This window comes from Arvicanthis niloticus, chromosome 24 (assembly GCF_011762505.2).
Source record: "Arvicanthis niloticus isolate mArvNil1 chromosome 24, mArvNil1.pat.X, whole genome shotgun sequence".
Classification (NCBI taxonomy): domain Eukaryota; kingdom Metazoa; phylum Chordata; class Mammalia; order Rodentia; family Muridae; genus Arvicanthis; species Arvicanthis niloticus.
In genome coordinates this window covers 29,286,957-29,314,580 of record NC_133432.1, presented here as the reverse complement: position 1 = coordinate 29,314,580, position 27,624 = coordinate 29,286,957, and the positions used below count along the sequence as shown (strand labels likewise).

The following is a 27,624-nucleotide window of genomic DNA, read 5'->3' as shown; positions in this document are numbered from 1 at the left end:
ATGCGTCCCCTGCTTTCTGGTTCTGAGCCCCAAATGCTCAGGACCGGAATCCGGTGGACGACGCTGTTTGATGACGGGAGGCGATCTTGTCGCCCTGGTGACGCCTAAGCACGCCACCCGAATCCCACGTCTCCCGCGCTGTTTTTATAGTTATTGTCTCATTTCGTGACGTAATTTCCGCGCGCCCCGTCCACCAGCGTGGACTCCGGGGTTTGGAATTTAAGTAATTGTCACGGGGACAGGGGGCGGGGCCTGGCTCCTGTCATTCACCCTGCCTGTCAGTCACGCGGACAGGAGACGTGGCCCGAACCCTGTCAGTCTCATTGCTCGGCCGTTTCGCGGCCGCCCGTCTATGTTGCGTTCGCGGCCCGTGACGTAATCACGTAATCACGTAATCACGGCGCACACACTCCCATCAAGCAGTCGGCTGGTCTGCTTTAACTGTCGGATCCGCTGCCCTCTTTGGGTCGCAGCCCGCGACGTCATCGCTGCGCGCCCACGTGTTGTGGTAGCGGCCTTCTGACGCCATCGACCCGCGCCCGTTCCGTCCGCGTGGCCGGGGCGTCTGTTTTGCGTCTGCCGCGGGCGCGTCCGCCAGTCCGTCCGTCCGTCCGCAAGCCCGTCCCAGGCCTCACCCCCGCGGCCATGCCCCCCGGGAATCCGATGCAGCCGCGGCTGCAGATGAAGGTGGACGAGCTCTGCCGGCCCTGGGGCAGCGACCCCGACACGCAGCGCTCGCTCAGCGACGACCTCACACCCGACCCCGCGACCCCCACGCCAGGACCGCGGACGAAGACAGGACACAGAGCGGTGAGTGCCTGTGGAATTCCCGGGTGGGCAAGCATTGTGGCGTCACAGCGGGCAAACCTTCTGGTGTCACGGGGAAGCCCTGCGGTTGGGGGGGGGGGCGGATAACGGGAATAAGGGGCTGGGCCGCGAGTCGGAGTCACGTCGGGGTCACATCCGGGTTACCGGAGAGTGTCGTCGGGGTCACGCCAGCGCAGACTTCACGGTGAGGTCAAAGGTCGAGGTTTACAGGAGATGTTGGGAACAGTTCTCAAGCATAGGTCATGGTTCGCGTGGGAGGTCAGTGGTCACCGCCTTTGGGCGAGTTGAACTGGAAACACTGCTCACTTCATCCTGAGACTCTGGCCACGCCCTTGCTGCGGGGCGGGGTAAGAGTGACAGGAGGGGCGTTTGTCTTGCTTGGGTGGCAGTTTTGTTCCTGGGTTACTGTTGATGTCTGGATTTACAGAGAAAGTTGCCTGAGTGTTGCCTCCTTTACTGGCCTGTTTGGTGGGTAAGCTCAGGAGGGAATGCTTGCTAATGTTAGAATCAGGGAGAAGAGGTGGGCAGGAAGAGATGATCTTAGCAATCCACAAGGAGACATAGTCAGGACAGAGGTAAAGCTGCCTCTGGTGTTAGTACAGTGATCATTGCTCTGGGATAACAGACAGTGTGGTTGATCTATAGAAAGCTTACCTGGGTCCTGGCTGGTAAAGCGTGTGGTTGAACAGGGACTGTCTGCCCAAGTGGGGCTGAGACACAGTGATGAGGCAGGAAAGGAAGGGCAGGTGGGGACTGTCTATCTTATCTATATAAGAGGCATGCACAGGGGGAGAGGCAACTTCCACTGGTATTCTGTCTCAAAGTAAGTGCAACTGATATTAGGATCTGCAGTAACAGGTAGTGAGGCAGGTCTTTGGACAAAGTACCTTTTCTATTGCCATGCATGGCTTGTGCTTGAACAAGAGTATCTTTCAATAAGGACCTCAGGCACAAAGATTGAGTTTGTAAAGCCCAGTCAATTCTGGTTTTGAGAGTGCACAAAGTCCACTTGAGCAGACATCTTATGACAAGCCCCCCTTGTCAACATCCAGTCAAGGTAGGACTGCAGGGTTAAGCTTCAAATAGATAACTAATACACCTTACAGAGAAAAAGTTAGTCTACCCATTATGGTTGTCAGATGATTTTGCCCCCTTGATTGGTTCCTGCAGATTATGCCAGATATGCAGTTTTAAAAATATTAAGTTGCTGACCTGTATGTTAATGCCCCAGTCTTGCTGTAACTGCAATAAATACCCAGCACCTCTAGACTTGGTCTCTCAGTTTTGATCTCATGTGAGGCTGACTGGTAAGAATCCTTATTACAGAGCTCATAATAAAGACCTCCATGTGTTTGCATTGTAATAGGCTCATTGTTGGTCTTTGGGGTCTCTGTGACTTGGACATAACATCTTAGTGCATTGACTGGAACCCCAAGACCCTCAGGACTCCCAACTAAAGGATTGAAAGGCCGGTGTTTAAGATGCGCCATTGTTGGTTTTGTGTCAGTGGCTTGTCTGTCAGATTTGTGTCTGTGTGCCTTGGTTTTCAAATTTTTCTTGAGTATATGTGAAGGGAGATGACTAAATTGAACGTGGAACCCTGCTACAGTAGATACGCTGGAGAGTCGTAGCCCCAAAGTGCTTTGAAGATGTTCCAGAGCCTGGTATAGTGGATGGTGTGCCTCTGACCATAATTTCTGGGCAGGTTAGAGCAGACTTGGAACCCTGCTACAGGACTCACAGCTGCCATCCTGTCTTCAGTTTCTCCTCTGTCCAAGTGGAGGAATCTGCTGAGTAGCCTTTACCGCCCCTGTGGCTGTCTGTTATGTGTGTGACCCTTTATTATTCTGTGACTGAGAGATGAAATGAGACTGTTTCCATTCCAATTGATTTAGTTACTTACCCCTCACCTAGGGTTAAATCCTTACCAATAAAACTAAGACCCATTGCATCCAGGGCACAATCACTTTTTTCCTACCGGGTTTTACCAGGTGGAAAGAACAAAGACCTCATCCCCCCCCCCCACTTTGTACTTCATCCATTCCAACAGAGTTAGCATATCTTCCTTGGACCAGAGATCCTATCCTTTGGGGAGGCCATTTCCAGGTCTGTGGGGCAATCTGCTTCTCTATCCACCTTCCAGCTGTTTTAGCCACATCTTTGGTAGCACTCCCTTGGGAACCCAGGGTTAAAGATGCTCACCCCAGGGCAGCACAGCCTCTGAACTCCCCATTCCAGTGTATCCTTCCCTGCTCTGAGCCAGGTGCCCTCCCAATTTTGTCCTGGCTCAGCCACAACTCCAAGTCCCTCATGGGGTGGCATGGCCTCCTGTTATTGATATGGTTAGCTCATTGGTTTTGGGTTGTTACAACTTCCTCATTTATTATTGTGTCTGTGTGATAGTTGTCTTAAGTTCTCAACATTTCAGAGCTACAGTCATCTGAAGGAACCTCAATTGAGGGCATGCCCTCATCATTATGGCTGGTTACTATGTCTGTGAGAGATAGTGTTAATGACTGATTAGGAAGGCTCTTCCACCGAGGGTGGCAAATCCCTAAGCAAGTGGTCCTGGGCTGGATGAGAGAGGTACCTGAGCATGAGACAGTAACCAAGCAAGAGAGCAAGCCAGGAGACAGTGTTTATCCATGCTTTTTGCTTTCAGTTTCTAATCTAAGCTCCCAAAATGATGGACTGTGATCTGACAGAACCATGTTCAACAACCACTTATTACCTAAAATGCTTTTGCTCAGAGGATTCAATCACAGCAGCAGAGTAGCAAGTTAGAACAACAACAACAAAATGGTATCTAAGTGTGATTATGCTGCTGGACAGAATCTATGTTCTCTTTTGAAGGAATGTGGAAAATATCAGAAATTGAGATGGCAAAAGTCATAGAAAGCTGTACATGGATCTTAACTGGTTGTTCTTTTAATATATGGAAGCTTGGGGTATTGACAGTAGTGCAGCCAAAGGTGTTTGAGGTCATGCTAGTTCAGTGGAAAATAGACTCTGTGAAAACTTTAGAGGTCATGTGTGTGGTATTTTGGCCAGAAATCTTCCTTACTTGGCTTATGTCCTGAGATATTAAGTAGGGCAAAATTTAAAAATAATATGCTGGTTTGTATATTTTTATTTATATGTATTGTTCTCTTTTCCCATTTATTTATATAGTCAATTATATCTCAGTTACTACCCCATCCCCATTCATCTTCTGTTGCTTCTCTATTCAACCAGCAGACAGGAATGATGCAACTCAGAGTTCTTCTCAACGCGGTTTATTCAGGAACCCTTTACAATCTTCTCTCTGGAAGCCCCCGATCCCCTTAACGGCAGTCCTTTCATCCCCATGCCTGTCCCATGCAGAACCTGCCACGTGGGCATGCCTCATTGGTGCACATCAAATGGCCCAATTATGCATGGCCGTGAGTCTGCCCAGTAGTTCTGCGGACGTGGCTCTGTCGGAAAGGAGGGCAGCGCGCAATCCGCCAAGAAACGGTGCTTGAAACTCTGCAGGCGCCATTTTAGCTGGCTGTGCCGCCGCACCCGCTCCTCACAATCTTCCACAGTACCTCATCCCTGACTCCTTTTTTCTCCCCAGGGAGGGTGGGGGCCACTTGAGTATCCCCCAGTCGTGGCATGTCAAGTCTCTGCATGGTTAAGCACATCCTCTCCTACTGAGGTCAGACAGGCCAGACAAGTATGGGGAACTTTGTGGACAGATAGGCAACACCTTAAGGGACGTTCCCCACTCCAGTTGTTGGGGAACCCATGTGAAGACTGAGTTGCACATGTAGTACATATGTGCTGGGGACCTCTGTCCATCCTGTGTATACTCTTTGGTGGGTGACTCACTCTCTGAGAGTCTTAGGATCCAGATTAGTTAACTCTGATGGTTTTATGTACTTCCTGTTCCTTCAGAGGCCATCACTCATTTCCCCAAGACTTCCACAAGACTCCCTGAGCCTTCTCCATTGTTAGGCTGTGGGTCTCTGCCTCTGTTTCAGTCAGGTGCTGGATGGAGACTCTCAGAGGACAATTATGCTAAACTACTGTCTGCAAGTATAACAAAGTATCTTCACTAATGTCAGGGACTAGTCCTTCCCTTTGGGATGGGTCTCAGGTTGGACAGGGTATATTTTGGTCATTCCTTCAGTCTCTACTCCATCTTTGTGCCTGCATTTCTTGTAAACAAGACCAATTTTAGGTGGCATGGTTTTTTGTTTGGTTGGTGTCTTTAACTCTCCACTGGGGGCCCTGCCTTGCTGCAGGATATGGCATCTTCAGGGTTCATATCTCACTGCTATGCATCTCAGCTAAAATCACCTCCATAGACTCCTTGGTGCCCTACAATTTGTGGTCTCTGGCACATTCTAAAGATGCCTCCACCCTTCAACCCATGCCAGCTGCAGATTTCAATTCAAAATTCTGTCCCTCTGGCCCTCTCTTGTCTCTCACCACACCTGTTCCTGACTCTCCTTTTCCCTTTCTTATCTGTTCTCCCATCCAGTTCTCTCTGTTCCATCTGCTTCCTATGACTGTTTTATTCCCACTTGTGAGTGAGAGTCAACCATGCTCATTTGGGCCTTCCTTCTTGGTTACTTTCTTTGGGTTAATGGAGTGTAGTATGGGTTTCCTGCATTTTATGATTATTATTCACTTGTAAGTGAGTACATACATGCATGTGCTTTGAGGTCTGGATTACCTCACTTGGGATGATAGTTTCTAGTTGTATCTATTTGCCTGCAAGATTCATGATGTTTTTGTATTTAATAGCTAAATAATGTTTCATTTTCTAAATGAACCACATTTTCTATATTCATATTTTGGTTGAGGGACATCTGGATTCTTCCAGTTTCAAGCTGTTATAAATAAGATGGCTATGAACTTTGTGAAGTCCCTACTCTAGGTCCCCTGCCCACACAGAGTCCCTCCCTGCAATATCCTCTGTTTCTCCTTTGAGAAGGTGTGGGCCCCTGGGTATCTCCACACCATGGTGCATCAAGTCTCTGCTGGGTTAAATGCATCCTCTCCCACTGAGGCCAGACATGGCAGCCCAGTTAATGAAACAGATTCCAAAAATAGGCAGCAGCTTTAGGGACAGCCTCTGCTACAGTTGTTGGAGGACCCTCATGAAGACTGAGCTACACATCTGCTATATATGTTCCAGGGGCCTTAGTCTAAACTGTGTGTGCTATTGGTTTATGGATCAGTCTCTGAGTGTCCCCAAGGGTCCAGGTGAGTTGAGACTGTTGGTCTTCCTGTGGAGGAGTTCCTATCCTCTTCAGGGCCATCAATCCTTCCCCCAACTCTTCCATAACAGTCCCCAAGGACCATTCAATGTTTGACGGTGGTTCTCTGCATCTGTTTCAAGTCAGCTGCTGGGTGGAGCCTCTTAATGGACAATTATGCAAGGCTCCAGTGTGGGAGCATAACAGAGTATCCCTAATAATGTCATGGGTTGGTGCTTGTCCATAAGGTGGTCTCCAGTTGGGCAAGTTTTTACTGGACCTTCCCTCATTCTCTGCTCCAGCTTTACCCCTGCATTTCTTTTAGACAGGACATATTTTATTCTGTGTGTCTACTGTGTTGTGGTTGAAACTAATTCTTGAGCTTTCTTCTCGTACATTCCCCATTTGGTCTCAGTCCCTAATTTACATAAGATACCGTATAAACATTTGCTATTCAATGCTAAGCTAGTTTGCAAGGCTGGTAGTTTTATATTTTTAACTTTATATAGTTTGTTTTTTGTTTCAAGACAAAATTTCTCTGTGAAGCCCTTCCAATGCTGATAGTAGATACAGAAACCACAGAAGCCACCTGACATGTTATAGTACAGTAAGCACATGCTTCTGTGCTGCTCTTCATCCACATCTTTAATTTTAAAATTCAGCCAAATATATAGGTTATGTTCTATTTCTTAGGCTGGCATATGTTCATCATATCAGTACCACCTGAGGCTTCAGAGTCATTGAATTTCAGGTGTATGGCGTTCTGCCTTACTCTGTGTTTGTTTTGGAATTTTTGAATAAATAAGTATTATGGCTGTGTGCATGAATATGAATATCATGTGTGCCTCATCTTTACTGTTGTCAGAAGATGGCCTTAGTACTCTTGATCTCAAAGTAATGAGTACTTGTTGATCCCCATGTAAATACTAAATGGTGGACTACCGTTATATTGAAGACCAGCAAGAGCTTTCCACTTCTGAGCTATCTTTCCTGCTCTATGTTCCTTATTTCTGGTCAACATATACATTACTAATATTTTCCTCTGTTCATTTTTAACTGTTTAAACATGCATTCCCTTCTAGTAAACTTTAATTAGTGTTGCTGTTTAAACTGGTTCACTTCATGTTTTTGCAAAATAAATACAGAACTGCAGTGAATGTACAATTCTTTGTAGGAACTTCAGTAAAGAACTGTGAGTTCTCTCTATTATTTTTGTTTCCTTGGTTGATTTTTGCTGGGGAGTGAGGATCTTAAAATGTAATTTTTGCTGTCCTGCAACACATCACATAGACCATGCCAGCATCCAGCTCAGTGCCATACACCTATCTGTACCTCTGTGATTAAAGACATGAGCAAATACACGCAGCTTGCCCATCATTTTTGTAGTTAGTAATTGTTCATACAGTTTTTCAGATGTTTGTTCAGTACTGTTGATCTGTTTCCCTCTGCATATCCCTCTCCGTTGTCATTTGTGTTGCAAGGCTAGATCCTATTTAAAGGGATCAAAAGCAACACAGGTGAAACTTATAATTGAATTTTCTTCTAAAAATGATACAATGATTAGATTATAACTTCCGTTTTAGGAAATAAATGGAGGAAGCACCAGAATTATATTATTATATTGTCTAGGAAGTATATGTTTATTTACAGTGATGTCATGATCATGCTTTGGGTAGTACATATGTATGTGATATTTTAGGATGCAGTGACTTATGATGATGTGCATGTGAACTTCACTGCAGAAGAGTGGAATTTGCTGGATCCTTCCCAGAAGAATCTCTACAAAGATGTGATGCTGGAGACCTACTGGAACCTCAAGGCTATAGGTAAGACTGTGAAATTTCTTTTGCTTTTGATAATAAAGGAACAAGTGATTCTTGGTTATTGATGATCCTCTGTTATTTCAATTGAAAACTAATGCGGGAGATATTTTAAAATGGCGGCACCCAATCTGGCTTGTTCTTTTTTTGTTTGTTTGTTTGTTTGTTTTTCGAGACAGGGTTTCTCTGTGTAGTCCTGGCTGTCCTGGAACTCACTCTGTAGACCAGGCTGGCCTCGAACTCAGAAATCCACCTGCCTCTGCCTCCCAAGTGCTGGGATTAAAGGCATGCGGCACCACTGCCCTGCATCTGGCTTGTTCTTAATCAGCCGCCATCTTTCCGACTAGCCTAGACCTGAGAATACAGTGCTGTCTCTTGGCTCAGGTCGCTCGGCTCATACTGGCTTCCCAGGCAGCCAGAGACACTGGCCCTGGCACCCACAACATGGCAGTGTGGGAGATGGCTTTGCTATTCCACGCTATCTCCACAAAGCTGGGCTGAGCCCAGACCGTCCTGCCATCCATGTGGTACCCAGTTGAAATGAGACTCTAATGGTTAAAGATTATCCAATAGCTTTATATATTTGGTAATGCTCAAATATTGAGATGCTCACACAATTGGAAGTGTTAACCAATTAACTAACTTAGATATAAGTTGTTACCCAGGACTGCTCTCAGTACATGTGTGGTCGGTCATCCATGGCCTCTACATCTCTGTTCCCTAGCTCCTCCTCTCCTTACTCCTCCTCCTCCTCTTCCAACTCCTCCCACCTTAGCTCCTCCCAACTTGTGGGGAAAGTATGCTGCTACAGAAAACAAATAAGATTCAGCTTAATAAATCAGGTTCAGTGCTATCAAAATTTACAATAACTTGAATTTTGCCTAATTTCCAATACTATATCATTCATTTTCTGGTACTGTGTTTTAGGTTACAGTTGGGAAGATCATCATATTGAAGAACAACATCAAAGTTCTGGAAGGCATGAAAGGTAATTTTCATGTGCAAGCTGATAGAAATATGCCTGTGAGGAAATTTTAATATGCTCTGGAAGCTCAAAAGGAAAGCAAGTGTGTAAAATATCAGTCCTTTAAGTGTAGCCATGATAATAATATTCTCACAAAACCATGTACCTCACTGTCAGTTTTCTGGTTTGTGTTTGCAAGGCATTCTTCTAAGAAAGCTGACAAGGAAACAGTGCCTTAAGAGATGTTATTATTTGATTTGTATATCCATTAGTGGTATGCTGTGGAACTACCCCTCTCATAATATAGTCTCATAATATTTAGATGTTTTACATTGAATAGTGATAAATATGTATCCAAAACCTTCTAATAAGCAAATAGTCCATAGCAAAATTGGTAGTACTCATATTCTTTTAGTGACATTGCTAAGTTTATGGAGTGGTCAGTTTATGAGATTCAAGAATGTTGTCATGTAGAAACCTTAATCCATATACAGCAAGTCTACAAGGAACTAAAAGTCAAATGTTGTGAAATCGATGTGCAAATGTTCATTATTTTCTTCTTTTCATTGGTATATCAAGTGTCAGAATGAATAAAACCATGTGAGCATAGGGATATTTAAAGGAGCCACATACCTTTTTCTATTCTAGGACAATAAGAAAAAAATGTAGTATTCTCCTTTTGGGAGGCTCTATGAATATGATAGATGTTTGCAATTAATTCATTTTCTGACTTTACTGGAAACAACCCAGAAGTCACAATGCAGAAAATCCCTATGGGTACTAGAAATATTGAAGTTCTTCTGTTTTTCCTGGCTCCCAGTGCAACTGTATTGTGATTGCCACTACAGAAAAGTTATAAATGTAACCAGTGTTATACAGCTCTGCCTCATTCCATTTTACTTCACATACGTGAAATCCATCATATACAAATCTCATATAGAAAAAGGATGTTAGAAATACTGGCCACATAATAAATGTTGTTCCCATCACAGGAATTTTCAAACAGGGAAAACAACCCATAGTGGGGAAGAACACCATGAACATATGAAGTAATAAGACCTTAAGATCTGATTTTTTTTAATATTAAACCAAACTATAAAATTGATTCATATGGATAAAATGACTGATCAGGGTAATGAATGTGGTTAAGCTTTCACGTGTGCCAATTATCGTTACAGGCATGTAAGAAGTCACAATGGGGAAAAACCATATGAATGTAATCAATGTGGTAAAGCCTATTCAGAAGAGAGAACTCTAGAATATCATAAAAGAATACATACTAGAGAGAAGCCTTATGAATGTAATCAATGTAGTAAAGCCTTTGCAAGACCCAGTGTTCTCCAAAGACATAAAAGAACATATACTAGAGAGAAACTTTATGACTGTAATCAATGTGGTAAAGCCTTTTTACATCAGAGTGGTCTCCAATGTCGTAAGAGAACACATACTGGAGAGAAACCTTATGAATGTAATCAGTGTGGTAAAGCCTATTCATGGCGGAGTAGTCTCCAACATCATAAGAGAACACATACTGGAGAGAAACCTTATAAATGTAATCAATGTAGTAAAGCCTTTTCATTCCGGAGTGGTCTCCAACGTCATAAGAGAACACATACTGGAGAGAAACCTTATGAATGTAATCAGTGTGGTAAAGCCTTTTCATGCCAGAGTGGTCTCCGATATCATAAGAGAACACATACTGGAGAGAAACCTTATGCATGTAATCAATGTGGTAAAGCCTTTTCATGCCGGAGTGATCTACAATGTCATAAGAGAACACATACTGGAGAGAAACCTTATGCATGTAATCAATGTGGTAAAGCCTTTGCAAGTTCCAGCCATCTCCAACGTCATAAAAGAACGCATACTGGAGAGAAACCCTATGAATGTAATCAATGTGGTAAAGCCTTTTCAAGACCCAGCCATCTCCAACATCATAAAATAATGCATAGCAGAGAAAAACCCTATGAATGTAATCAATGTGGTAAAGCTTTTCCAAGACCCAGTGTTCTCCAGAGACATAAAAGAGCACATACTAGAGAGAAACTTCATGAACATAATCAATGTGGTAAAGCCTTTTCATATCAGAGTGGTCTCCAATGTCATAAGAGAACACATAACGGAGAGGAACATTATGAATGTAATTGATGTGGTAAAGCCTTTTTATATCAGAGTGGTCTCCAGTATCATCTAAGAATACATACTGGAGAGAAACCTTATGAATGTAATCAATGTGGTAAAGCCTTTCCAAGACCCAGTGTTCTCCAAAGACATAAAAGAACACATACTAGAGAGAAACTTTATGAATGTAATCAATGTGGTAAAGCCTTTTTATATCAGAGTGGTCTCCAACGTCATAAGAGAACACATACTGGAGAGAAACCTTATGAATGTAATCAGTGTGGTAAAGCCTTTGCAAGACCCAGTGGTCTCCAAAAACATAAGAGAACGCATACTTGAGGGAAACATTGTGAATGTAATAATGTGGTAAAGCCTTTGCAAGATCCAGTTATTTCCAATATCAAAATAAAAAAAAAAAAAAAAAACCATACCAGTGAGAAACCTCATGACTTTTAATCAATGTGGTATAGCTTTTGGATAGCACGATCATCTACAAAGACATATAAGAGCACGTATTGGAGAGAAACTTTTATGAATGTAATCAATGTGGTAAAAGCTTTATTCACAAAGTTCTTCTCTCCAAAAAACATAAATGAACTGATATTTGAGAAAAACTTAATGAATGTAATCAATATGCTAAAGGCTTTGCATGTCCAACTAATCTCAAAAACATAAGTGATCCCATACTGGAAAGAAACTTCATGAATGTAATCAATGTGGTAAAGACTTTTCACAACTTTATAGCCTCCAGTTTTATAAAAGAACATGTGCAGGAGAGAAACCTTACGAATGTAATCAGTGTTGTAAAATATTTGCAAGTCACAATCATCTGTAGTGATGTAAGAGATCACATAAAAGAGAGAAACCACATGAATATTATCAATGTGGTAAAGCCTTTGTATGTCATAGTTCTCTATACATACAGATAAGAAATCACACTGGAGAGAACTCTTATTAATGTAATTACTGTGGTAAAACCTTGGCAATTCACTTTTATTTGTGACTACATAATAGAACACATTCAAGATAATAACTCCGTGTAATCAAGGTATTAAGCCCTTGCATGTCACAGTCATCACCCAATACATAAAAGAACACATGTTGTAGAGAAACTGCATGAATGTCATGAATGAAGTAAAGCCTTTCCAGGACACAGTCATCTCTGAATACACAAAAGAAAATGTGCAGGAGAGAAACCTTATGAATGTAGTCAATGTGATAAAGCTTTTGCATGTCACAGTCATCTCCAAATATATTAATGAACACAGAGAGAAGCCCTATGATTGTAATTAATGTGGTAAAGCCTTTTCATGTCACTGTACACTCCAAACACTTAAAAGAACACATGCTTTAGAGAAACCTTACGAATGTAATGAATGTAGAAAAGCCTGTGCATATCACTGTAGTCTCCAAAGACATAAAATGACACATACTGGGCAGAAACCTTTTGATTGTACTAAAGTTGGGAAATCATTTACGTGCGACAGTTGTTTGTGAATACAGAAAAGAAAACATATGAGAGAGAAACCTTCTGAAAGTAATCAATATGTTAAAGCCTGTGCATGTCCTAATCATTTTTTAAAGCATGAAAGAACTCATAGTCGAAATAAACTGGTGATTTAAATATGCATGACCCTAAGAAGTGGCGATATTAAGAAATGTGCCTTGTGGGAGTAGATGTTACCTTTTTGAAGGGATTGAATTACTATGGTGGTGTTCTTTGGAGCTCAGGTCAGTACAAAACAGACCCTCCTACCACTTGGCTGGAAGACAGTCTCTTCCTGAATCCCTTCACATGAGGATGCTGAACTCTCAGCTCCTTCTCCACCATCATGGCTGCCGGCATGCTGACATTCTTCCTGCTATGATGGCAATGGACTAAACATTTGAAAGTGTAAGCCAGCCCCAATTAAATATTTGCCTTTAACACAGTTGCCTTGGTTATAGAGTCTCTTATTAGCAATGGAAATTCTAAGACAGAAGTTGGTACTCTAGACTTAAGGATTGCTATGATAGGCCTGACCATGTTTTTTTGTTTTGTTTTATGGAGCAATGTGGAATTTTAGACTTTGGATTTGTACATGCATTAAGTGGAACTTAATGGGCCATCCTAGTAGGAATATGAAACACATATGTACTGAGGGTGATTTGAACTTTGTGTATAGTTTTTGTGATGTTTTACAGAAGAATGTTACTGCCTTTTCCCCTTGTCTGTAGAGTGTGCTTAAAGATAAGGTAAAGAGGTTGATGTTCATTGCATTGACAAAGGAAGTCACAGTGAAGCCAGCAAAGCCTTTGACCTGTGTTTAGTCTCATGATGATTGTTTTGAGCAAGCATAGTAATCTTAGAAAGGAAAAATTATAAAATGTTATGTCAAAAGAGAAAATCTATCCAGGAAGTTGAATGAAGCTAAATCCTGTGATCAATGATATTAAATGGTATTAAAGGAATGGTGACATTAGTGCAAGATTCCATCTACCTAAACTTATGGATGTGAAGTTGTATGAAGGAGAACTATATTGTGTTAGGCATTATTATTACCTAGTTGTTGTTTTCATGTGGACACAAGAGTTACCAGTATGTGTGAAATTAACAATTAATGGATTGTGATTACTATTCCAGGTTATCATTTTAAGATCTGAAATAAAATACTTAAGTACAGGCATGGAGGTATATTCTTTAAATCCCAGATAAACATCAAGCAGATTGTGATTCAAGTCTTTCTGGTACAGAACACGTTTTAAGTAAGGAAAAGTTTACGTATGGGCAAAGTGTTACATACCTATTGTGCCGCGCTACAACCCTGACCAGCAGGAGAATAACGACAGCACGACCGGTTTCTTCTAACAGCGGTTTACTCAGGAATTCTTAATAGCACATGGAGAAAATGGTGGAAGCCCCCAAGACACCCAGGTTTGCGGCTTATATCCACTACTGGGAGCCAACAGGAGACTGCCACGCTTCACCCAGCCATAGGCCCAGCACTGCACACGCAAGATCATCCCATGCACAAGCACGCCTCAATGCCAAATAAGGAGTCGTTTTTCTCAAAGCACTTAGGAGCTCAGCACCATCTTTAGGTGTGGCTCGGGCAGCCCCCAACAACCTATTACTCAGCATTCAGGAGACAGTGATGCAGATCTGAGTTCAAGGTTAATCTACAGAGCAAGATCAAACACAGCTAAACTTAGGCAGTGAAGTTGTTGAAAAATAGAAAGCTGGTGATGATATAATAGAAGGGGGAATGGTTAGGCCCCAGCAAACAGGGGAACTCAGGAACTTTGTCCATGTTGCTCTGCTTTTAGAGGAAAGAATAGAAAGGACGACTGAGACAATTGATGCTGGTTAGTTATAGTTAAAAAATTAGTGGGGACGAAGAAGAAACCAGCATCACTGAGGTGACATCTTCTGGTGTTTTCTGAGAGGAGAAAGAAGTTGCATTCCAGAGGTAGCCAAAGTTGTCCCTTGTGGTGCAGCTTGAATAGGTCCTGTGTCACCCAGGTGACACTGGTTTTAAGGCATGTATGTTTCATGCAGTGCAGCTAAGGCTTGGCCCCATGAAGGGAGCATGAGAGGAACGCACTGAAGACTGTTTGTCACAGAAGAACCCAATATATTGAATATGTCAGTCCCATGGGATGAGCAGAAAGAACAGCAGCAGCAGTTGAGTGGAGTCAAGCAGAACCTAGTGTACTATAGAGGGAAGAGCTGGAGAGAGACCCAGCTTCTTTTGAGGAGTGCAGAAGATCATCTGTGGATCCCAGATACTGGAACAAGAAGCTGTAATTTTGAAGTTACTTTGGAGACCCCAAGAGTTTTATGATCCAGAGCTGTGGGATACCTTCTCAGGAAAACTGTTTTAGGGAATAAAACCAGCCAAAGAGAAAGAATTGTGTTGCAGTGAGCAGTGCAGGAAGGAGTTGGAGATCTGAAGAACGCTTTGACATCAGACATGGAGATGCAGAATTTGGAGATTGCTTTGCTGGCTTTTGGTCTTCTTTTGTCCCAGTATTTCCTCACAGTGGCATTTAGGAATGGTGAAGTATATCCTGTGAATTTGGATTGATATGATGTGCTATTTGTTTTTGAAAGTATAGGGATTACAGTTACATGATTGGAATGATCTCAGAAGAGACTTTGAACTTTGGATTTTAACATTTATGAGACTTCTATAGATGAGGACTTTTTAATTTGAACCTCACATATTTTGTATTATGCTATTTTTAAATATGGTCCCCATACAATCATGTGTTTGCACAATCATATGGGGGCCAGGCAGTGGAATGTGGTAGTATAAATATGCTTGGCTCAGGGAGTGGGAGGAAGTTATTATGAGATGTGGCCTTGGAGGAAGTTCATCACTGAAGGCTTTGAAGTTCCACATGGTGCAGAATGGGCCCTCCTACTAGCTCCCTGGCAGACAGTCTCTTCCTGGCTGCCTTTGGATCAAGATGCAGAACTCTCAGCTTCTTCGCCACATCATGTTTTCTTTCATGCCTGCCTTGCTTCCTGCTATGACAAAAAAGGTCTAAATCTCTGAAACTGTAAGCCAGTCCCAATAAAACTGTTGCTTTTATAGGAGTTGCCTTGGACATGATTTCTCTTCATAACAATGGAAATACAAAGACAGAAGCCCTGTGAGTGGAGTTAATACAGTCAAGGCTTTGCACAATTCTCTAGTCTTCATTATCATGAAAGAATACGTGCTAGAGTTTAATCATGCCCCCCTGTGACTCAGGACACTTCTCCTGAGTCTTAAACTTGCCCCCAGTGACTCTGAACAGCGTTGTAAACACGCACCCTGTGTCACAGAACATGCCCCCCCTGAGTCTTAAGCACACCCCCTGTGACACAGGAAACACCCTCTGAGTCTTAAACATGCCCTCTGTGACTCTGGACATGCCCCCTGATTCTTAAGCTTGACCCCCTGTGTCTCAGGACACACCTCCTGAGTCTTAAACACGCCCTCTGTGACTCAGGACATACCCACAGAGTCCTAATGGATATGTTTAGTATAATGAAGCCTTTGCACACCTCTGTAATCTTTATCATTATGAAACTATGCATACTGGACAGTGGTTACATACTGTGCTAAAGCCTTTATGTCATGGGGTCCACTGAAATCCAACACAACTCAAACACAGTACAAGGCAAATGATAAGAATTCATTTTAATCAAGTCACTACTGATAAATCAGTGCCACAAAATTACACTCAGAAGCTTAGCTGCAATACCCAGCCTCAGCCCCACTCTGAGCCAGAAAGTTATATAGCTTCCAAAAGTAAAAACCACAAAGTCCTGTGCCAAGTTACAGCTATATTTTTCTCCCAATCACGTAGGTTGTATGGTCTACATTGCCACAGCCATTTGTTCTTTTGTGGTTAGGAACATGCATTATATTTTGAGAAATAAAACATGAATAACAGAAATCATTGTTAGGAACAGTTGCTATGTTTTAGGTAACAAAACATGAATGATGAAAGCTGGTCAGATATTGTTAAGTACACAGGTCCCCTATAACCTGGGACTTAAACTTAGTTTCAGTTCATGATTAAGTCGAGGTTGGTAACAAAATGGCAGTCCTTAGGGCAAGTTTCTTTTGCTTCTTCCCAGCATTTAGATATCACAGTCATCTTCGAATACATAGCAGAACACATTTTGAAGACATATCTTACAAATGTAATCAATGAGATAAAACCTTTTCACAACACAGTTATTGATGAACATAAAAGAATACATCCTGGAGAAATGCTATGAATAAGCAATGTGGTAAAGCCTTTGCATGTGGCAGTCATCCTAGAAACCATGAGGAAAAGTCATAATGTGAGAAACCCCATAAACGTGGTCAATGTGTTAAAGTCTTGTACTTTCTGATATCTTTATAGAAGACTAAACTCTTTAGTAAGTAATCAATCTATTAAAGACTTTGCATATTACAATAGTCTTTGAGCACCTTCAATAATATCAAAAGTAGTCTGTGACTACAAATAATTTGTATGATCTTACCCAACACACATTGAGTTACTCAAGGTTATTCATTATGTAGAAAAAAATTTGACAAGCATCAACCACCAGTTCAAACTTTCCAATGTCTCTCTATTTTGTTTACACTGGTAAACTCATTTGTACATACAAAGGCCACTGGTTTTTCTTTTTCTTTTTTAGTTAATTGTGTATCCAACAACTTTGCTGAAAGTTTTTACCAGCTCTGGGAATTGCCTTTGGGAAGTTTTAGTTCACTTCTGCTTACTATCGTATCATCTGCACATAAAGATAATTTTACTTTCTCCTTAAATTTACAATCTAATGTTAACTTATTTAACATTAAATTGTAAATTGCAATATAGTACTTGGAATATAGGACTAGTTAACATTAAACTGTAAATTGCCATACAGGGCTAGTTAGTATTAAATTGTAAATTATAATAAAGGACTAGTTAACATTAAATTGTAATTTCAATATAGGACTAGTTAACATTAAAATTTTAGATAGTATTTTGGATATGGAGAGAATGGATCACCTTCTCTTCTTTGTGAATTAGTGGAATTAATTAGAATTTCCATAATTTAATGTTGGCTATAGGTCTTCAGGAAAGTGACATTATTATGTTTAGGTATGTCCCTTGTATCCTTAATCACTCCAAGAACTTTATCATACAGTGGGGTTAAATATTGTCAGAGAATTTTTCATCATCTAAGAGATTACAACTTTTTTTCTTACACTTTAATCACATTATGTTGAACCATCCCTGCACCTCTTGAATGCAGCCTACCTCATTGATCATGGTGAATGGTCTTTTGATGTGGTTTCTATTTTATTTTATTTTTTCTGTTTTATTAAATATTTTTACATATTTGGTTTTAAGGAAAAATTGGTCTATAATTCTCTTTTGTTACTGAGTCTTTATATTGACTGGATATTTGAGTAACCATGGGTTCACAAAACAAATTGGCTAAAGTTTCTTCTTTTTCTATATTGTTGAATACTTTGAGGAGTATTCTCATGAACTCTTCTTTGAAAGTCTGGTAGGATTCTACCCTAAAATTCATGACCCTGGGCTCTTTTTGGTGGCAGACTTGTAATGACTTCTCTTTTTCTAGATGTTTAGGCAGTTTGAGTTGTTTCCCTTAGTTTGATGTAACTTTGGTAAGAGGAATCTATTGAGGAAATTTTCTATTATTTTTAGTAATTCCAGTTCAATGGAGTTGAGGCTTTTTAAAACTATGTCATTACCATTCTTTAGATTTCTTCATTGTCTGTTATCTTGTCCCCATTTTCATTTTAGATTTCATTAATTTGGATGTTCTCCATCTTTTCATAAGGGTTTGACTATCTTGTCTAATAAAAGGCTCAAAGGACCAATTCCATGTTTCATTAATTCTTTGCATTCTTCTCTTTCTATATTGTTGATTTCAGCCCCCAACTTGATAATTAACTGATGTCTAATCCTTTTTTTTCATTGCTCACTTGTTTCTGTTCTAGAATTAAAAGCATGCTGTTGAATTGCCAGTATGAGAGCTCTCCAAAATTTTCATGTAGGGATTTTGTGCTATGAACCTTCATCTTAGAACCAGTTTCATTTTCTTTGTATTCTGTAAAATTTTACATGTTTCATATTCATTTATATTGAATTCTAGAAAGTCTCTAATTTTTTCTCTATGTTTGTCCTAAGGTATTTATCATTCATGGTGAAGTGTTCAGCTCCCATGAGTTTGTAAGCTTTGTGTTCTTTATGGTTTTGTTGACATCCAGCTGTAATCCATGGTGGTCTGATAAGATACATGGTGTTATTTCAATTTTCTTGTATGTATTGCAGTTGACAGTGTGTCTGAATATGTGTTCAGTTTACAAGTAAGTTTCATAAGTTGCTGAGCAGAAGGCATATTCTCCTATATTTCGGTAGAATGTTCTCTAAGTATCACCTGGATTCATGTTCAAGTTGTCAGTTAGCTGGAATATTTCTCTTTTTTTGAGGGGGGGTCTGGAGAATTTGTCCACTGGTGAGAATGGGGTATTAAAATCTTGGAATATAAGTGTATACATGTTATTATGTGATTTTTGGTTTAAAACACTTTCTTTAACGAAGGTTGGTGACCATGTGTTTAAGGCATAGATGTTAAAACTTGAAATGTCATCTTTGGTGATTATTTTTTTTCTTTAAGGAATTTGTAGTGTCTTTATCTTATTCTTTTGATTCATTGTTTAATATCTCTTTTTTTTTACTGGATATTTTATTTATTTACATTTCAGATGTCATCCCCCTTCCCCATTTCCCCTTCCTAGAACCCCCGTCCCATCCCCCTCCTCCTTTTTGCTTTTATATCATTTTTATTACATGAATGTATTAAGGTCAGTTCTAGGTTGAGGATATAGCAATACAATAGATGCAAATAGTCACGGAACAAGCAAGACAATGAGCACAAATAGTCAAAAAACAAGCAAGGCATTAAACACAATTCTGTGAACACTTCCGTGATCATTGTTTCTAAGAACTTAATCAGGACGACCAAAATATCCAAACCAACTTCCCTGTCCTAGCCCAAAGTCATTTTCATGTCTGAAGCCTACTTCCTTGTTCTAGCCTAAAATTTAGATTCCTGTCTGAAATTACTTCTTTGTTCTAATGTTTACATTCCTACCTAAAATAACTTTTTTGTTCTAGCCTAATGTCCAATTCCTGCCTGAAGCCTACTTCCTTGTCATTGGCCAATGTCATATTTTTGCCAAGCAGCCCGTTTCCTTGTTCTTGGTCAATGTCAGATTCTTGACAGCTAACCATCTCAAAGGTTTTTTTTTTAATTTTTTAATTTTTTTATTAGATATTTTACACTTCAGATGCCATCCCCTTTCCCCATCCCCCCCTTAGAAAACCCCTATCCCATGCCCCCTTTTCTTTTTGCATTTATACATTTTTTTAAAAATAATGTTAATCATAAGCGTTATAAGTTTGGAATTGTTCAATCAGAGGTGTAACCCACTGACCAACCTAGATATAACAACTATCTTTGACTGGTGGAGATACATGAATATCTGCCTCCCTGTCTCCCCCCTCTTTCTCTCTTTCATCACCTAGCTTCTCCTCTCCTTCGTCTTCTCCTCTTCTTACTCCTTTTTTTCCTCTCAGTACTCCTCCTACCTTAGCTCCTCCTACACATCACCCTTCCTGTTAAAATGAAACTTTTTTCTCTCAAAATACAATTAGAGTATAATTATGCCAATTTGTACCAGTGAGGTACAAGATAGTCCTAATACCCCGTCCATCCTTTTGTTGACTAACCAGCACCTCTGTCATCTATCCTAACTAAAACATTTAGTTCTGAACCTGGCTTTAGGATGAATGTCAGCTGACGACCATCCACTCAAATCTTTTCTCTTACGGTAAATAGCTGTAAGTTTTCAACCCCGTCAGAAATCCAGAATGACTGAGTTAACTATAATTGTGGGAAGAACAAAGCATAGCTTCTAAAACTTAGCCAATTTGTAGAGACCTCTGAACACCTGAAAAGCCCCTATACTACCGACCGTTGGAGCATCAAATCCTCAGCCTTCTGGCCCAGAATCATCTGACAGACCTTAGTGATGCAGGATTATTAAGGACTGATTACTCTGTCTAGGCAGATATAATCAGTTGACTATTCTGCATGTGTGTCCTTTTCTGGACAGTAATTTGTCTGTAGATGGAGAGAGGCAATTCTTGCCTAGTGGCTGTTACCACACAACAGGAGTAACTCCAAGGATGCTCAATTTCTTCTTAGAATCCACGACAGGAAGCTGTCAGGAGCAGATAGGTCTCTAATCAATATGAACATTAATATATAAATATATGTAGCATCAGTTCTATGGACTTCTGATGTTTTGAAAACCAACTATCCATGTAAGGTAACCTAACATTTATTCCTAAATGTGTTATACAGGCACAATGCCCATGAGCATATCAATATTCATCTCATTTTTATATTAATAAGAGGCTCGTACCAATGAAAACCTTAAATTTGAGGTCAAAGTAAATTTTGTACCATTTAAGAAATTATAACTTCATTTTGATAATAATTATACAGATTTCTACCAATAGGTTATGGCTATGCAATAAGTCCTAGCTAATCCCCCCTGTTCCAACAAAACCACTACTTGTCCCTAGAAAGACAGACCATTATTAACCACATTAGTCCCCAAGCTCAGGGAATAGGGGCGCTGACTCTTCTTTAACTTCTTCAAGCTGATTAAGGGCATTGAGATTTTAGAAGAGGGGTGGGGGGGAGAGTAAGTTGATAAGCCTCTGATGCTGTGTCTTCACTGAATCCAGATGGAATTCCAGGACATCAGAAGTTTGGGCAGGTCTGCTCAGTATGCTTGATGAGTAGATACACCAAGGCTGTGTATTCTGCAATATACAATTCTCAGAACAAGTTTTAGTATCAAGAAAAAAAAATTCCCACCCCCAGGGGGCTAACATTTTTTTTAAAGATGTTGGTTCTGAAGACTTTTTTTCCCCCGCTTCTTAAAATTGGTTGTAGTATTCTTGTTTCAGATTTTATCCCCTTAGCCTACTTCCTCCCACCACCCAGAAACCTCCTATCCCATCCCCCTCCTCATGCTTCTATGAGGCAGTGACCGCACCTACCCCCCCTCACTATCCCCTCCCCACCCTCACATCCCCCCCCCCACTGTGTGTTCATTCTTTTTTTATGGGACCAAGAAACTCCTCTCCTACCTATGTCCAACAAGGCCATCCTCCCCTACATATACCTCTGGAGTCTTGGGTCCCTCCCTATGTGTTCCCAGGCTGGTGGTTTAGACCCTGGGGGGCTCTGGTTGTTTGGTATTGTTGCTTTCCACCTGGCGTCAATAACCCTTTCTGCTCCTTCAGTCCTCTCACTAAGTTCTCCATTGGGAAACCCCTGATCATATCAGTGGTTAATTGTGAACATTGTCCTCTGAGTGTGTTAGTCTTTGGCTGACCTCTAAGGAGACAGCTATATCATGTTCCTCACATTATGCACTTCCAGCCATCCATAACAGTGTTTAGATTAGGTGGCTGTACATGGGGTGAATACCCGATGGCCCCTCCTTCAGTTTCTGTTCCATGTTTTGTTTCCGTATTTGCTCCCTTGAGCATTTTTGTTTCTCCTTCTAAGTAGAACTGAGGCATCCCCTCTTGGTCTTTCTTCTTCATGAGCTTCATGTGGTCTGTGAGTTGAGTCTTTGCTAATCCAAGCTTTTGGGCTAACATCCGTGGATATGTTTGTGTAACTATCTTCTTTTGGGGTTTTTGGAAGATTACTTTCTTGCTTTTTCTAGGTTGTAGTTTCCCTCTTTGTGTTGGAGTTTTCCACCAATTATTCTTTGAAGTGCTGGATTTGTGTTGAGATACTGTGTAAATTTGGATTTGTCATGGAATATTTTGGTTTCTCCATCAATAATGATTGAGAGTTTTGCTGGGTATAGTAGTCTGGGCTGGCATTTGTGTTCTCTTAGGGTCTGTATGATATCAGTCCAGGATCTTCTGGCTTTTATGGTCTCTGGCGAGAAGTCTGGTGTAATTCTTATAGGTCTGCCTTTATATGTTACTTTGCCTTTTTCCCTTACTGCTTTGAGTATTTTTTCTTTGTTTTGTACATTTGATGTTTTGACTATTATGTGGCGGGAAGTATTTCTTTTCTGGTCTAAACTATTTGGAGTTCTGTAGGCTTCTTGTATATTTATGGACATCTCTTTCTTTAGGTTAGGAAAGTTTTCCTCTATAATTTTGTTGAGGATATTTACTGGTCTTTTAAGTTGGGAGTCTTCCCCCTCATCTATTCCTATTATCCTTAGGTTTGGCCTTCTCATTGTGTCTTGGATTTCTTGCATATTTTGGGTTAGTAGCTTCTTGTATTTTGCATTTTCTTTGACAGTTGTGTCAATGTTTTCCATGGTATCTTCTGCACATGAGATTCTCTCTTCCATCTCTTGTATTCTGTTGGTGATACTAGTGTCTATGACTCCTGATCTTTTTTTTTTTTTAGATTTTCTATCTCCAGGGTAGTCTCCCTTTGTGATTTCTTCATTGTTTCTACTTCCATTTTTAGATCCTGCATGGTTTTGTTTAATTCCTTTTCCCGTTTGGTTACATTTTCTTGCAATTCCTTAAGGGATTTTTGTATTTCCTCTTTAAGGGTTTCTATCTACCAGTGCTCTCCTTAAGTTCTTTGAGAGTGTTATTTATGTCTTTCTTAAAGCCCTCTATCATCATCATGAGAAGTGATTTTAATTCTGATTCCTGCTTTTCTGGTGTGATGGGGTGTTCATGGCTTGCTCTGATGGGGGAGCTGGGTTCTGATGATGCCATGTAACTTTGGTTTCTGTTGCTTACGTTCTTGCTCTTGCCTTTTGCCATCTGGTTAACTCTAGTGCTGCCTGTACTTGCTGTCTCTGACTAAAGCCTGTCTTTCCAGTTATCTAGCTTGTGTCTGATCTTCCAGGGGTCCAGATGTCTCTGTGATCTTTTCCAGCTGCACTGATTACAGTGGTACCTCTAGGATGCCTCAGGATATGGTGCCTCCAAGGTAGTAGTCCAGCTAGGTGTCTGCTGTTCTGGGTGCAGTGTCTCCTCTATAATATCTCAGGATATGTTGTCTGAAGCTCTGAGTTCATTTGTTCCTCTGTGGCTCTGGGTTGAGTGGACCTTCCAGTATGTCTCAGGTGGAATCCGGGGTCCACACAACAGAAGACCTGGCAGAGGTCTGATCCAGGCCTCAGATCTGAGAACTAGTTTCTAAGACACTGTCCAAGTTAGAGCGCCTGGGATCCCTGCTTCCTCTGGGTTCTTGGAGGTTGGGGACAGAGCTGCCACCCAAGATCTGCTCAGTACTCTGGCCCAGACCAGAAGGAACCAGTGTTCTGGGCTGGGAGTGACTTCCTGGGTCCTTTTGGTTCTCAGTTACTCCCTGTTTAGGGTGGGCCCTGCTGTCTGCTTACCTAAGATACTGCCTGAGTTCCAGCGCCTGGGCTCCCTGCTTCCTCTGGGTTCTTGGAGGTTGGGGGCAGAGCTGCCACCCAAGATCTGCTCAGTGCTCTGGCCCAGACCTGAAGGGACCAGTGTTCTGGGCTGGGAGTGACTTCCTGGGTCCTTTTGGTTCCCAGTTACTCCCTGTTTAGGGTAGGCCCTGCTGTCTGCTTAACTAAGATACTGCCTGAGTTAGAGCGCTTGGGATCCCTGCTTCCTCTGGGTTCTTGGAGGTTGGGGACAGAGCTGCCACCCAAGATCTGCTCAGTGCTCTGGCCCAGACTGGAAGGAACCTACTAGTAAGTTTCATGAGGTGCTAAGCAGAAGGTATATCCTCTTGTATTTCGATAGAATGTCATCCAGATTCAACTGGATTCATGTTCATGCTATCAGTTAGCTGGAGTATTTCTCTGTTTAAATTTGGTCTGGAGAATTTATCCATTAATGAGAATAGAATATTGAAATTTGCAAGTATAATGTATGAAGGTTATCATGTGATTTTTGCTTTAAAACTCTTACAAAGGTTTGTGACCATGTGTTTAAGGCATAGATGTTAAAAATTGAAATGTCATCTTTGGTAATTTTTTTCCCTTTGAGAAATATGTAATATCTTTCTCCAATTCTTTTGTTTTTTCTAAATCTATTTTAAAATGTCTACACCAGCTTGCTTCTTTGGTCCATTTGCTTGTAATATCTTTTAACAACCCTTTACACTGTGTTGCAGCCTGAGCTGCCCCATGTTAGGCGCCAAAAATGTTGAGAACAGTGCTGCCTCACATTTGGGGGCCAAAATGTCCCAGACCTCTTTGTCAATGTTGGAACTTGCACTTTCCCAAGCTGCTTCAGTCCGTGGGTCTGGGTTCAGCAAGAGAGAGAGTGAGGACAGATGTGAAGAATGGAGACCAGAGTGTGAGTCAATCCCGTTTATTCTTCAGTTTCTCTTCCTAGTACAAGTCCCCAGTCTTGAGTTCCTAGTCCCTAGTTCCTTGTCCCTAGTGCCTCCAAGTTCTTTCTCCAAGTCACTTCTTCCAAGTGCTAAGTGCCTAATGTCTAATAACTAACTAACTCCAAGTTGTACTGTTCCTAATGCCTAATAACTAACTCTCTGTTCTAAGTTGTACTGTCTTGAGTGTCTAATACTCTCATGTCTTCTACCTCATGTCAAGTAATCTGTTCTCCCTCCAAGTTGTACTCTCTAGAGCCAAGTGTCTTCTACCTAATGTCAAGTAATCTGTTCTTTCTCTGCCTGCCTCTCTCATTTTATATGTCTCACTTCTAAGCCATGCCTCTAAGTCATGCCCTTAAGTCATACCCTTAGGTCTTGTCTCTAAATCTGATCTCTAAGTCACACACTTAAGTCTCGGCTCTAAATCACACCTTTAAGTCTCACACACCCAAGGGAAGATCCTGGGTATTTAAAGCAAGATGTTATCAGAGTGTGCTCAGCTGTTGTAGGCTAATGTAATGAAGACTCTTGTCAGGGTATATGGCTCAAGATGGCTGCAAGGATGATAACCACCTTCTGTCAGCTCCCTACAACACTGAAGTGATTCTTATTCTTGATGTTGAGCTACATTTCTTTCTTTCTTTTCACAATTTTTATCATTTTTAATAATTTATTCATTTATTTTATGTATATGAGTAGACTGTTGCTCTCTTCAGACACACAAGAAGAGGGTATTAGACCCCATTACAAATGGTTGTGAACCACCATGTGTTTACTGAGAATAGAACTCAGGACCTGTGGAATACCAGTCAGTGCTCTTAACCACTGAGCCATCTCTCCAGCCCAAGCTATATTTCTTATACGCAATAGAAGGATAAGTTTGTGTTAGCATCCAATATGTTACCCTGTTTCTTTTTGTACTCATCTGAGGTCATTGATATTGAGAGAGTCAATGAATGGTGATTGTTATCTCTGGTATTTTATTGTTGTTGTTGTTGTTACTGCTGCTGCTGCTGGTGGTGGTGGTGGTGTTGGGGCGTGTGTGTGTGCTTTCCCTTCTTTTGCAGATAATACAAGATTATTTACTACCAGTGTTTTCATGTCTATCATTAATCTCCTTGGGTTGGATTCTTTCTTGTACACTTTGTGTATATCTGTTTGTATAAATAGATTACTTTAGAGTTAGGGTCAGGGGCTGGTGCTGGGGTGGGGTTGGGGTTAGGGTTAGGGGGTTAGGGTTAGCATTAAGGTTAGGGTTAGGAGGTTAGGGTTAGGGTGTTAGGGTTAGGGTGTTAGGGTTAGGGTTTTAGGGTTAGAGGTTAGGGTTGTTAGGGTTAGGGTTAGAGGTTCAGGATTAGGGTTCAGAGTTAGGGTTCAGGTTTAGGGTTCAGGGTTAGGGTTTTTAGGGTTAGGGGTTAGGGTCAGGAGTTAGGGTGTAGGGGTAGGGGTAGGATTAGTGGTAGGGTTAGGTAGGGTAGGGGTTGGTAGGGGTAGGGGTAGGTGTAGGTTTAGGGCTTGGGTTAAGGACAGGGAGAGGGATAGGACTGAGTTAGGGTTAGAGCTAGGGTTTTACATTAGGGTTAGGTTTTAGGTTAGGGCTATGGATAGGTATAGGTTTGGATTAGGGTTAGAGCTAGGGCTACAGCTAAACTAGGGCTAGGATTAGGGTTAGGGTTGGTTAGGGCTTGGGCTATGTTCTCTTAAAAACATGTTTAATGCCTATTTTAAGCTAACTGTATCTGGGTAAACTAAAGAAAACAAACTTGTGATAATTATCACAGAGAGTAGCACAGAGGCATGAACATTTTACTGTCTTTTGTATAGCATCTCTTTTGAAGTTATTCTCTTTCAGCTATAACAAATTGTCCTGTGTTCTGTGAAATGTTTCTGTGAAAATACAGGAAGGTAATGATGTACTGTGTTCTCCTATAAAAATAAAGCATTTCAAAAGCAAAGCTACTGAATGCATTTAGCAAATGACGGGCTGTTTGTTTTGTTTGTTTCTTTGAAAAAAATTCATGTTGTCTTCTTTTTTAAAATTGGATATTTTATTTATTTACATTTCAAATGTTATTCTGTTTCCTGGTTTCCTCTGAAAACTCTGATCCCATCCACCCTTACCCTGCTTCCATGAAGGTGCTCCCCCACCCGTCTACCCACATCTGCCTCACTGCACTAGCATTTCTCTACATTGGAACATCAAGCCTTCACAGGACAGAGGGCTTCTGGTCCCATTGATGCCAGATAATGCCCCTTCAGCTCCTTCAATCCTTCCACTAACTCCTCCATTGGGGACCCTGGGCTCAGTCCGATGGTTGTCTGTGGGCATCCAAATCTCCATTGGTCAGGATCTGGCAGAACCTCTCAGGAGACAGTTATATCAGGCTCCTATCAACAAGCACTTCTTGGCATCTGCAATCGTGTCTGGGTTTGGTGTCTGCATGTGGGATGGATCCCCAGGTGGGGCAGTCTTTGAATGGCCTTTCCATCAGTCTATGCTCTACTTTGTCCCTGTATTTCCTTTAGACAGGAGTAATTCTGGGTTAAAATTTTGGAGATGGGTGTTTAACCCCATCCCTTAATGGAGGGTGATGCCTAACATCTGGATATGGTCTTGACTGGCTCTCCCTCCCCTTTGTGGGGTATGTCAGCTAATGTCATCCCTGTCAGGTCCTGGGAGGCTCTTGCTTTCCTAGCATCTGGGACTTTCTGGTTGCTACCCCCAATTCG

The 27,624-nt window shown here is 41.4% G+C and overlaps 1 protein-coding gene across 1 annotated transcript; it reads left to right on the top strand.

Moving 5' to 3' along the window:
* On the top strand, positions 1-11,364 carry LOC143438254 (uncharacterized). Its single transcript, XM_076923948.1, has 6 exons — positions 1-97; positions 243-375; positions 474-810; positions 7,756-7,882; positions 8,804-8,864; positions 10,019-11,364. Exons 1-6 carry the CDS (start codon positions 1-3, stop codon positions 10,986-10,988), a joined length of 1,725 nt encoding a protein of 574 aa, XP_076780063.1. The 3' UTR covers positions 10,989-11,364.
* Positions 11,365-27,624: the final 16,260 nt, after the last annotated feature.